Raw genomic sequence first — 13019 nt, 5'->3', positions numbered from 1 at the left:
CTTAGCTTTTCCTTGTCTGTAAATCTTTTGATTTCTCCACTGAATCTGAATGGGAGCCTTGCTGGGTAGAGTATTCTTGGTTGTAGGTTTTTCCCTTGTATCACTTTAAATATGTCCTGCTACTCCCTTCTGGCCTGCACAGTTTCTGCTGAAAAATCAGCTGATAACCTTATGGGGATTCACTTCTTAAACCGTCCTCATTTCTTTCCATTCTTTTTTCTTCTGTTCCACAGCAGTCATTTCCACCACTCTGTCTTTCAGCTCACTTATCTGTTCTTCTGCCTCATTTATTCTACTATTTATTCCTTCTAGTTTATTTTTCATTTCAATTGTATTGTTCAGCCCTGTTCTTTAAATCTTCTAGCTCTTTGTCACACATTTCTTGTGTCTTCTTTCTTGTTCCTCCATTCTTTTTCTGATATTTTGGATCATTTTCACTATCATTACTCTGAATTCTTTTTCAGGTAGATTGCCTATCTCCACTTCACTTAGTATTTCTTCTGGGTTTTTATTTTGCACCACCTTCTGGAACATATTTCTCTGACATCTCATTTTGTCTAATTTTCTGTGTTTGTGGTCTCCTTTCTGCAGGCTGCAGGACTGTAGTTCCTCTTGCCTCTGGTATTTCCCCCCCGGTGGATGAGGCTGGTCTAAGAGGCTTGTGCAGGCTTCCTGGTTGGAGGCACTGGTGGGCAGAACTGTGTCTTGTCCCTCTGGTGGGCAGGGCCGTGTCAAGGGGTGTGTCTAGAGGTGGCTGTTGCCTCAGGTGGAGTTTATACAGCCTGTCTGGTGATGGGTGGGGCTGTGTTCCCACCCTGTTGGTTGTTTGGCCTGAGGTGCTGGGCTGTTGGGTGAGGCCAGGTCTTGGTGTCCAAATGGCAGCCTTTAGGATAGCTCATGCCAGTGAGTACCCAGTACCTCAATCACCAGTGTCATTGTCCCTGCAGTTAGCCACCTGCCCCCCACCTCCCCAGGGGACCCTCCAAGACCAGTAGGTAGGTCTGGCCCAGGCTTCTGTGAAGTCACTTTTTTCTACTCCTGGGTCCCAATGCTCATGAGACCTTGTGTGTGCCCTCCTAGAGTGGCTTGTTTACCCCAGTCCTGTGGCATTCCTGGGATCAAGCCCCATTGGCCTTCAAAGCCATCTGGGAACTCCTACTCCCTATGCCAGGCTGGGGAGCCTGATGTGGGGCTCAGAGCTCTCACTCCTGTGGGAGAGCTCCTGCAATATAATTATTTTCCAGTTTGTGGGTCACCCACCTGGTGGGTATGAGATTTGATTGTATTGTGAATGTGCCCCTCCTACCATCTCGCCGTGGCAGCGTCTTCGTCTTTAGAAGTAGAATATCTTTTTTGGTACGTTTCAGTCCTTTTTTGTTGATGGTTGTTCAGCAGTTAGTTGTGATTTTGGTGTTTTCATGAGAGGAGGTGAGCTCAGGTCCTTTGACTCCACCATCTTGTGGAGATCTTGTGCCATGAGTTGCTCCTTGAGTTTAGACAGGCTGCTTAACCTTTAAGTAAAATGATGATCATGATAGTGATGCCTATCTCATATCATTATGATGCTAATGCATGCAAAGTGCTTAGAACAGTGCCTGACACACAGTGGTTGCTCAATAAATGTTCATTTTCATAATATTAAATATACATGGTTTAGTACTAGAACAGCCAAATGAATTAAATTTACTGAGAACATCTCAAATTCTCAAAGATGGACATATTTATGGACATGAACAGTGGAAAAGCCTTTAAAACTGTTTTCACAAAATAACTGTGACCCTGGCAGTTTCCCACTCAGCGAATGGCTTTTTTTAAGGAGAGGGTACAAAATACGAAGTCTGCAGCTACGTTCCTCTTCCCCAGGACCAGTGAAGTAAGTCTGCTTTTTAGCTGTGTTTCAAATGGGGCTCATTTGTAAGGTATTTTTGTGAAGGAAGAGTTTCTCTCATTAAAACAAAAACTAAAAACTAGCAGCGTAGCAGAGAGATCCCTAGTCTTGGAATACAGAAATTCTGAGAGGGCTGACAGTAACAACAAAGACTTTCCAATTCTAAATATTTAAGAGGGACCGAAAAAGTCTGTTGTCTTCTCCTCAATATTCTTTTTAACTCCAGTGAGAAGAGAGGTACTGTGCATTTCCTGTGAACTTGGCCATGTGATTTCTGAGCACAGAGCCCTGTTCTGAAGTCAGGCAGTCACCGTGGAGACTGTGATAACGTCTCTGCATTTTGGTTTCTTTGTCGGTAAAACTGGGGATAATGTCTTCTTCCTAGGGGTCCCATGAGAATGAAATGAGATGCTCCTCCTGGGAATGACTGAGCCAGGTTTAATGGTGTGCTTGGTAGCCACGAGCATCCTTCCCTCTCCCCAAGAAGACAGATGCAGAGAGCTGCATTGATTCCCTTTTATGGGACAGAGAGAGCAGGGACAGCAAGTATGTGCTTTTCACTGGTTAGAGGATGGCAGTGTATCCCAAGGAGATGAAACCAATAACTATGAGTCGTGGGCACAAGTTTGAGTTCTCTCCCTGTATTCCACGCTCTCTACATTCTACGAGGGCAAAGGAGGCTCCAGAGAATGCTCCAGGAAATGGCGGTGTGTCTACCCTCTGGCACCACACAGTCCCCTTTCCCCTGAGCATCCTCTCAGATTCTACAGTGTTACTCGTTTCCTCCCTGCTAGGAAAACCTACCCACGCTCCCTCACACTCTAGGTGCTGAAACTCTCTTGCATTCCTTAGAGGGTGTCAGAATGCTTGATTAAAGTTGTGCAACCCAGGAAAAGTGAGTCTTTCACAGTGGGAAGAGCTAATGTTTATTCAATCAACAAACACGGAATGCCTGCCAGGGCCAGACACTGCTGGGCATCGAGACAAAGAGAACGTGTCGTTTGTCAACATAAAACTGCAGAGCGTCAGACGGCTCGTTATTCCCAGACATCACTGAGTCAGTGACAACAGGCACCATGTATCATTCAGTGCCTATTAAGAAGATAACAGCTGATGACATATTAAAAAAAAAAGCCAAACCCAGAATTTGAGAGTTGTTGCTGGCAGAGCACATGGAAACAAGGTCCCAGGAGCTGCGGGATGGCCACAGTGAGGTGCGCTCGGCCAGCCAGGGCCGCTCTCAGCAGTCCACGTGACGGCCGGACGGTTTTACTAGCACCGGAAAAAAGTCACTTCCAACTCCAAGACTTAGGCTTCCGTTCCTAAATAATGAGTCGAACAAATAAATGATGAAATACTGACTGTGAACCCCCATCAAGGCATGGACAGGGAAAACCCTAACTTTATCAACTGCAAAGAGAAACATCTAGTAAATGGGAGAAGATGAAGAAGCTTTTCTTAAGCATGACATAAACCTGTACAAATCTCTTAACGGCGCTGGTGTCAACGAAAGCTTCTGTTGCTGCAGAAATGGTCTTCAGAGAGCGGCGAGGCAGAGGCTGGCAAACAGCTGGGCTATTTTTTCATCTCCAGAATAGCACTTCCTGGTCCCCGGTGCTTTGCACTGCAGATGTTACAGAACTGCACAGGAGAGTTCTAAAAATGCAGATTTTAAAAGATCAACCCTTTCTGCTCATATTCAGAAATATTATGGGAGCACTGGTGGGGGAATGGGGATCAGGTGATGAAACACTGCTCCTCTTTCTGGAGATTACTGCTGGCTCACACAGGATCCTGTCTAGACCAGCTGTTATTCTTGGACTCAAAAGACACCCCCACAGCAAGACAAGTCTCACGTGACCCAAGGGGACCTGGGGGAACCAACTTGACACTGAAAAAATAGCAGTGTCATGATACAGAAATCAGGGTGAGAAAGTTATAGAAAATAGAAAATGGTTCTCACTGTAGCTCATTTCTAAAGCTCAACTGTCATCAATTTTATCTCAACAAATTTACTTACATGAATATGCTTTTATAATGTTTAGTATCGTATACTAAGCATTTTTACATTTGAGAAGTAGGTACATTGCTTTTTCTGACGTGACGTAAACTATATTATAACTGAGACGTGGACAGGGGTTATCATTTTAAGCACATCCCTCTGGCTGCACCGATTTCTCTCGAGTTGCTGGTGGCCAAGCAGCCAACTTACCATGCTGGTCATAGGCAGGCACTCCTTGTGGAACATGTGGCGGCAGTGGAAGACCACCATGCTGAAGGGCTTAGCTGCGTCTGGGGGAGAGGGCAGGAAAGAGAAGAGCTCAGTGCAGTAGTAGAAGTTTCCCTTTCCAGCAGTAAGCTGCCTTGGGGGGATGCTGACTGATGAAGGCATCCCTGCAGAGCAGCAGGGCTGAACGCAGGGCAGGGATGACAGTCCTGTTGCTATGGGGGTCCCAGGTCACCTGCTCGGCCTCCAAGTCAGTTACTACAGCTACATACTGGGGACGATTTCATGGCAAGGCAACAGCATGTGTTGTGAGAACCAGCATCAGGATGTGTGTGTGCAAAGCTCTCCCTCCTCCAGCCCCGTACACACAATCATGACACTACGAAAGTGGATTCAGTGGCTTTGTAAGAATGCTTTCTGTCGGTTCACCTACTGCCTTTGCCAAGGCCGTTCACTAACTTCAGGGCGCAGCTGGGCTGACATCCTAGGCTGTGACCTTGCCCTGTGCTGTACTTCTGCTGGGGCACCACACCTCGTCTGTGCGTGCTCTGTGGCCAGCTTGGTTCCGGTAAGACTGAATCCTTAACAGATTAAATTAGGAGTTTAATCTAACTATACAGTGCAGGTGCACGTGTTCGCTTTCTGTTAAAACCCTATGAAAGGGCTTCCCTGGTGGCGCAGTGGTTGAGAGTCCGCCTGCCGATGCGGGGGACACGGGTTCGTGCCCCGGTTCGGAAGGATCCCACATTCTGCGGAGCGGCTGGGTCTGTGAGCCGTGGCCGCTGGGCTTGCACGTCCGGAGCCTGTGCTCCACAGCGGGAGAGGCCGCAGCAGTGAGAGGCCCACATACCGCAAAAAAAAAAAAAAAAAAAACCCTATGAAAGCTCACTGCTTTTCCTATGCCCACTGCAGTTTTTAACACAAGCACTTAAAATCCAAACCTGTAAAAAACACCCTACGGGGAACTTCTTGTGCTCCTGCCGTGCTAAATAACCCCTTAAAGCTAAGTAAATGGCACACAAACTAGGTCTTTTAGTACTTCTCTATGCTGAATTTATACACAAGGAGCATTTTTTTTTTTTTTTTTTTTTTTTTTTGTGGTACGTGGGCCTCTCACTGTCGTGGCCTCTCCCGTTGCGGAGCACAGGCTCCAGACGCGCAGGCTCAGCGGCCATGGCTCACGGGCCCAGCCGCTCCACGGCATGTGGGATCTTCCCGGACCCGGACCGGGGCAGGAACCCGCGTCCCCTGCATCGGCAGGCGGACTCCCACCCACTGCGCCCCCAGGGAAGCCCTCACAAGAAGCATTTTTTTAGCATCTCAACAGCTATGCTTTAATTTCTACTTTCAAATTATGGAAATTCCTCTTCTCCTGTCCTGTGATCCTTACATAAAATGCTTTAATGATATGAAGAGATATATAGCTACCAAGAACTATGAACAAATGTACATGTCTTTTAAGGAGTCACAGTTCCCATTAGAAGGTATTTGTTTCCATTGAAATGTGAGATACCCTGGGTGCCTAGATCCACATAGCCTAAAGGAAAGGGAAAGCTACCTATAAATTTTTTCCCAGGCGCACACACGGTTCTGCTAGCTAGGATTCTAACAAGTTGATGGTAAATCTTAATTTTCTTTCCTTCTATACTAGGGCAGTGGTTCTCAAAGACTGGCCCCTGAACCAGTCGCATCCACGTCACCTGGGAACTTGTGAGAAATGCAGATTCTCGGGTCCCACCCTGCACTACCGAATCAGCACCTCTGGGGATGGGACCAGCGATCTGAGTCTTCACAAGCCTGCTGGCAGATGCCGACTCACTCGAGAGCTTGGGAGCCTCGGCTCTAAGGAACGGCGGCAGTACCAGCCTGCAACTGAGTAGCAACATGGGCTGCAATTCTTCTCTAAACTGGATTATCCCAAAAGGTATATAATTTTATAAGTTGTAATCCGCTAACTTCAGAATTTTAACTCCACTCACCATGAACACGGATTGGGAATTTTTTTCCCCTCCCAACCATCTTACCTGATGGAAGAATAGGGGAAAGACAGGACTCACAGATGTTCTCCTCTGCAAGGAAGCACATACACTTGGGATTATACAATGTTTCTCTTTGCTCTGTCCCTTCTGATAGCAAGGCAGGCAGTTCCAATAGGATTCTTTCAGTTTTACCCACCGTCAACCAGAATGCCTTTCATTTGAGTTCGGTGCATCTTCTTCAGTAAGGACAACGAGTCAGCTACGAGAATCTTCTTGCAGCCTTCGCGAAGCAGAATCTAATGCACACATGGTGAAAGAAAAGCCATCTTAAAAAGACTGAAATGTGGGGGAGAAGCCAGCTACTGCTCCCATGCAGCGGCCCAGCAGGCAGAGGTGACCCCTTTCCCCTTCAAACCAATTCCTCTGGCGCTAATGTGAGCTTCTATGCCCACATCTTCCTCTTCCGGCCCCGTGGGTCTTAGTGCCCGGGGCTCTGTGCGGCTCTGTGGAAGGGCCATGGAGATTCACACAATGAAGACATCGCCGCCTCCCTGCCGCCCAGCTCCGGGTCACGGCAAAGGCAGAGCTGCATCCTGACTTTCTTCCCCCCAAAGTCACTCTCAACTCTAAAACCTACGTGGACGTTCTGCTTTCACATGCTTTCAATTCATGCCACCAGGGAAGGGAACTGGAAGCGGTCAGCTGGGGTCCTCCATCCCCAGTCGGCTATGATAACACGTCCTCCTCTCAAATCCCAAGGAGCACAGCTATTGGGTGAATGCACCCAGACGGTTTCTCGCCTAATGACATGAGCCAAGAAAACAGATGTCCAGAGTTCTATACCCACCATTTCTAAAGCTGATGAGCAGGAAACGACATGATTTTACTGTTTCTACATTAATTGAGACACTGCCTATTAAGTGTTATTCTTTAAAATGCTGCTAGAAATTGGAATTTTCAGATTCATTTTAAAAAGACATTAAAACTGTAACAGACGTCACGAAAGCATACAGGAAGAAGAGAAAAATAACAAATATTAATGTTGGTAAACTTTAAGAAAATTTATAAGCAAATGTATCTAGCTGCCCAGCCTCTAATACCAAAATAAAAACTTTAATGTCACAATCACAGCAAAATGCTTCAAAAAGAGCTGGCTGTGACCCTGAGTGGGTCTTTAAGGCCCATGGCATGAATGGTGGGCCTGGCAGTCTAGACGGAAGCCACGGTGTCTGCAAACTTAAAAAAGAAAACAGGGAAGAAAAAACACCAGCAACAACTAAGAAGGAACCATTTCTTCACCAGGATTACATTTTTCTAAATAGGCACCATCTGTCCACCCACAAAGTATTTTCTAGGAAAAACTCTAGTATTCAGAGGCACATAGCCAGGAGAAGGGAAAATACACAAGTAGAGCTTTGTATGTTACTAACTTCTTCCTCTATCCTTCTCAGCCACTCTAGTTTCCTTAACGTTACATTGTTTCCCTCCGTAGTTCTCAGTTTTTCTAAATTCTGTGTTTAATATTACCTTTTCTTTTGCATGGTTTTCATGGCAATCGGCTGTAGCTTCTGTAATCATTACAAGCATACCTTGTTCTATTATAAGATTAAATAAGAACATGTTTATAAGATAGCTGTTGAAAACTAACACAAGACTCTCCCTGTTTTTCCTTATTTCTCATCATCATTGATGATAATTCCAAGCAAAAGTGAAGCACCAGACTCACATCTTACAAAGCAATAAAAGGACCGTACCTCAGCGAAGTTATTATGGTTCATTAAAAACAGCTGCCGTGGGAAAAATGCCATACAAGACTGCGAAGCTCCTGAGATTTCTATTTTAAAAGATTCTTTGAAATGTTGAACTTTTTGCTGACATTGCCTTGTTCATACTGTAGCGCTTATCATCGGCATTGCACGTGAGATAGTTACCTGGTTTTACAAGCCCCCAGTAAGATACCGGAGCTAGACCTAGAAACCATTGTACCTCATTTCTGATCCATCATTTAGGCCACAGTGCAATGGGATTTAAATTCTACTTGAAAAAGCTTTGCTTTTTGTTGGGATTATCATCAAAGGTGATGAATTGCAGAGAAATAAGAAGGAAAAGACGAAGACTCTAAGGCCTCATGCTGGAGTTCAAAACAGAATTATAAATGCAGTCGCACTGAAATTTACAATAGCACAAAGTAGGCATGTACCGAATTGACTAAAGAAGCTATAGTTGGTTGGCATAGGCTACCCATGTCACCTAAAAGCTGTGATGAAGCCAAACTGAAATAATTTTAAAGGAAAAAAAATAGATTTTATCTTAAAAGTTTATTTTGGGGATATATAAATTTAAAAACTCTTTCTTAGAAGAAATTAAGGGCTTATGCACTGGGGGTCAAAAAGAAACCCATGTGGGCCCCCCCAAAAGGCAGATAGGAAAGAAGTCGCTATTTCCTCTTAATTCATTTGTGTCTAGATTTCAAAGTAGAGACCTATGGGACAATGATAAAGGCACATGGAGTTTGTAGCAAATGTAAATATGGGAAAAGAACTTTGATAGACCCAGAGATGTCTGGAGTCAGTTTACCTGTGTGTGTGTTCATGTACATGTGTGAAGTTTAACGAAACGTAAGTGTTAAAGCTTTTTGCTTCTCCTAGAAATATTCGTTCAGATCATGGGCTGCTCGAGCTGCATTCTACTCATCTCCTGGTCCCTGAGACAACACATGGAAGCCCTGTAAGTACCTACGCAGCACAGGATCTAACAAACACAGTAGGCATGCAAAAATTTAAATAAATGTGTTTATAAACAATCAAACCTATAACTTAAAAAGCTTATGCTGAAAAATCTAAGCTACTTTATTACAGATTCCAAAATAAGTATCACGGATGAGTTCCATAGGAATATCGTTAAGACTACGCAGCTGCATTCGCTATATAAAGGCTTGCTTACGAAAGGACCGTACTGAGAATTTGAGAGAGAGAAATACTTCAGAGACCATCTAGTCTAGAAGCTCCTAAATGTCGATGCATAGCCCAGTGCCAGGCTGAGTGTATAAGAAACACCAAGGTGGTCTAAGGACCTAGTCCCTAATCCTCTCCAGCAGATCTGGGGTGGTACCTGAAACTTGGTAATTTAAGAAAAGCAGATAGTTCTGGTGTGCAGCCAGTAACAAATACTGATTTAATCTAAGGGGGAAATGGACACCCAGAGAGCTTATGTACCCTCCCCAAAGGTCAACAGGCTTGTTAATGGCAAAGCGGGGACTAGAGTCCACATCTGCAAATACCATGTCCACAGCTCTTTAAAGACAACAGGTTGCCTGTTCATCTTCCAAGACAATCCTATATATTCCTGTGTTGTAACCTGCCAGCACAGTGAATTCACCTCCAGAGACCAGTGGGACAACTAGTGAGAAAAACACATTTAGTCAGAGTATCTGAGTTCAAACCCAGTTCCTCACCTTCCCAGGCTGGCGAGTCAAAACTTTTTGAGACTGAGTCTTCTTACATGTAAAATGGAGATGACAGTTCCTTAAGGATCATTACTGAAAATGACTGTCAAATAAGACTGTCAAAAGAGAAGTGTTTAAGAACAAAGATGCTGGAACTCTTAAGAGGAAGAAAAAAAAGCAATAGAAGTGGATATAAATGCTAAATAAATACAATAAATAAATGCTAAATTTATAAATAAAATGTCTTACAAATATGAAACAGCATAAAAATAATTTGGAAATTGTGGTCAGTTTAATGTAAAAATAGAAATATCATTTATATCCTATTGTTTCATAAATAATTTATATCAAAACAAGTGCCCTTTGTCCTTGAAATCAGACCTAGAAACATTTTAGGTCTATGAAGTATGATAAGGGGTACTTTTATCCTTCTTACTTCACTGAAGCTTTTAAATTTTGTTGAAGCTTTGTACTAACAATGTAACAAGGTATAAAAATATGAAAATAAGTTAAACAGTTGAAACACTGATTATGTGGTTGGTTTTTCCTTCACTTTAATGATGTCATAGACATCTAACACGCCTCATGCTCAACTTCAACTGAGAAAAGTTGTTGCATTTTAGAAAACATGAAATTAGAACCAGAAGAAATTTTTTTCCCCCAACTTTCTCTGTACCTTCTCTTTCCAGTTAGCAATTCACTAAGGAGTCATCTCCCAAAGCACTTTCAGTGGCCAAATAAGTTTTAAAATGCTGTCTACTTGATTGTAAATCTGACCCTTGGATTGCGAATGCAAATCAGCAAAAAAAAGGTGCTGAGAAGCCCTGTGATAACCTTTCCCTAACAATTGGATTCCTTCGTTTACTGAATGGTTCTTAACGTCCCCCATGGTCATTCCCCCTCACTGCCCTGCTCTCATGCACAGCAGGATCCAGATCCTTGCAAATTCATGGACCTGCAAAATCTTGGGAATTTATCCCATTAAAACATGTGAAACTCGACTATAGTTTTATGAAACAAACGAAGACACTAGACAGAAGAAAAAACAAAAAAAATGAATGTGAAACCTTTCTGGAAGCTTCAAAATGCTCTATAAATAGACTTATTTTTACAGTGATTTCTAGAGAAAGAAAATAAATTTCTATTAATAAAAAAGGTCACCTTTTTCATAGAAAATAATTCAAAATTCTTCATTCATGGATAAGTAGGAAGTACCTCCTGGGATTCTTTGAACAACCTGCCCCAGGAGAGCATTTTCTCTCTGCATCCTCCAGCAAGATGTCTGAGGGCCAGAGGAGACTCCCAACCCCACCCCGGCCCCGTCGGGGATTCACAGGCTGCCACCACTCCTCAGACTCACTGGCAAAGTAACTCCCAGCCTCCTTAACACACCACCCACTGCACTCTTACATATCTTAAGGAAAAGCTCTCATTACATTTAAAAGTTAAGAGGATAAAATATTGATTTAGCAGCTGTTTAGTGGCTAATTTTTTATACAGAATTCACTTTGCACCTAATAATAATTTTATTTTTATTCCCAGCTGACTCAGAACTATGCAAATACATTGATAAAACATTAATGAGCAGTGAGACCCCGTGGTGCCCCTGAGCTTGGTTCTCCAGAAAGAACCTAGGAAGAGGGATCTATTAGGTGTTTTTGTAGGCAGATTTTTCAACCTAGAGGCTAGGCTTCACACAGTAGAGCTGAAGGACAGGAGGGGGAATTATGTTGTCACCTTCCTGGGGGTAGACTTGTTCAGAGACACTTAAATGACTTCCCAACAAACTGGAATCTGCAACTTGGAGCATATCCAGGCAGACCCAGGGGTGGCGAGTACTGAGGAGATACACATCATTATCGAGCTCACTCATGCCCCGAGCTTTACGAGGTCTGACACCGGAACTGCTTTCCCCAAAGCCAATGCACGCTTCAGAATGAAGTGTATCATTTCCTGCCTGGGTGGCTCTTCTGTATCCTTCGGGTGCTGCACAAGGCACAGCTCTTCATGTCACCTCTCCTATCCATTAACCCATTCCTACATTTCTCCTTCCTTCCTGGCCTTCCTCATCCTTCCTGCAGTAACCTTTCCCTGGCTCACCTTACCTGCAAGCCTCCGAATTCCACCGTAGATAAATACCTGTTCATCTGGAAGAGTTTTGTAGAACAGATCGTCAACCTACTTGCCAAAAACAAATACCCATTTCTTTCCCATGACCCCCAATTTCCCAAAAACCTCCTAGGCCAAGGCTCCCTGTTTTGTCACTTTCCACCCTCAGGAAGACCTCTTCTTTAAAGTTGTGTTACCCAGTAAGACCACAGTCACCTGTGGGCTGCAGGGTTAACCTCCCAGTTCAAGGAGGAAGCCGGACCCTGGACGACTCCCGCCCTCATGGTTTCTTGACTAATTCCACCGGACCTCTCCCTTCACCGCACTTTCTGAACATCTTCACAACGACTCCTTTGGAGATTTTCACGTAACAGTATCCTCCTCCCTGGCCACAAGATCCTGGCCCTCCAGCTCTCTCATTCGTTTACAGCTCGGACTTCTCTTTTTGATGCCATTGATCCTCATTTTCCTTTTCACCCAAGTCTCTTCCTTGAGGCCACCACCCCGAGTTCAGCACACGGCCCCCCCGCTCTGCACCCTTCACAGTGATGACAAGCCCACAGGTCGTCATCACATGCTCCTCCTCTCCTACCCTGGAGACTACTTCTGTCCCCACGACCTTGACTCTCGGCTCTACCTGCAAAATCTCAATGTTTCCAGGAAAGCCATTTCATCCACATTCTACCAAAAACTCATTTTCAAACGAGCTAGAGAAAGAACAGTCTGAATTTTTCAAGAAACGCGCTTTACATAGTTTCAAGTTCTCGGGAAGCTACCAGCATTCCGAAATACAGTCACTGTTAGCGGCTTTTTAAGGAAGATCGGGATGCTCTGTGATTAGCATATTAATTATTTATAGGAAGATAATAAGTTCTATGGCTCTGATCACAAATTCTGAACTACTGCAGATAGTAAGCTTGTAATACTCTAGAAAACAGACAAAAGGTAAAATAAAATTCTGTTACTTTAACATCTTTCAGGCAAGAGGTTATGGAGTGGCTTCAAGGAAATGATCAAACTATTTGAAAAAAAATTTTTTTTCATTTCTCCAAATGGACACAATGCTCATTCTACTTAAAAGTGGTTTGGGTGGTCTGATCTAATAGCCACTGTAACTCCTCCTGCACCTTCCCCAATGCCATGCTATATTTATCCCATAAATGTAAGAATGCCTGCTTATCAAGAAGAGTAAATCTGGGGATAGTTAAGAAATACCGATGGCTTCCTCCAAGGGCGGTATCTCTAATTTCTCTGTTTGAATGGTATTCCAAATATCTGGGCCTAAGTAAAATGTGACTATCAAATCGAATGGATGTCCAAAATAAGCCCTAGAAATGTTTATCCAGTAGTCAGTCAACTCACTCAGCATGC

At 43.9% G+C, this 13019-nt stretch overlaps 2 protein-coding genes across 9 annotated transcripts in view; one reads left to right on the top strand and one right to left on the bottom strand.

Annotated features, from left to right (window-relative positions):
• The window catches only part of LOC307191431 (uncharacterized protein), a 172408-nt gene that overhangs the window by 150720 nt on the left and 8669 nt on the right, over positions 1-13019 (top strand). For 3 of the 5 annotated variants that reach the window (XR_013829762.1, XR_013829763.1, XM_079931524.1), the window contains exons 3-4: positions 5767-6039; positions 8757-10420. Coding sequence is in view for 1 of the 5 variants with exons in the window: in XM_079931524.1 (XP_079787650.1) it covers positions 5767-5995 (229 nt within the window). In the remaining 4 variants the exon portion in view is untranslated. Of the gene's footprint in view, positions 1-5766; positions 6040-8756; positions 10421-13019 lie in introns of those variants that run through there. The other 2 variants (XR_013829760.1, XR_013829761.1) reach the window with 1 other exon arrangement.
• VPS41 (VPS41 subunit of HOPS complex) overlaps positions 868-13019 on the bottom strand; it is a 190201-nt gene continuing 178049 nt past the window's right edge. For 3 of the 4 annotated variants that reach the window (XM_079931512.1, XM_079931514.1, XM_079931513.1), the window contains 4 exons: positions 6291-6390; positions 6140-6184; positions 4101-4180; positions 868-3544 (listed from right to left, as the gene is read on the bottom strand). In XM_079931512.1, coding sequence (XP_079787638.1) covers positions 3464-3544; positions 4101-4180; positions 6140-6184; positions 6291-6390 — 306 coding nt within the window. In that variant the 3' untranslated portion in view covers positions 868-3463. The remainder of the gene's footprint in view (positions 3545-4100; positions 4181-6139; positions 6185-6290; positions 6391-13019) is intronic. The other variant, XR_013829759.1, reaches the window with a different exon arrangement.

Source organism: Stenella coeruleoalba, assembly GCF_951394435.1.
Source record: "Stenella coeruleoalba genome assembly, chromosome: 9".
Lineage (NCBI taxonomy): Eukaryota > Metazoa > Chordata > Mammalia > Artiodactyla > Delphinidae > Stenella > Stenella coeruleoalba.
The sequence above is the reverse complement of the archived record's forward strand: the minus strand, read 5'-3'. Positions and strand labels throughout refer to the sequence as shown.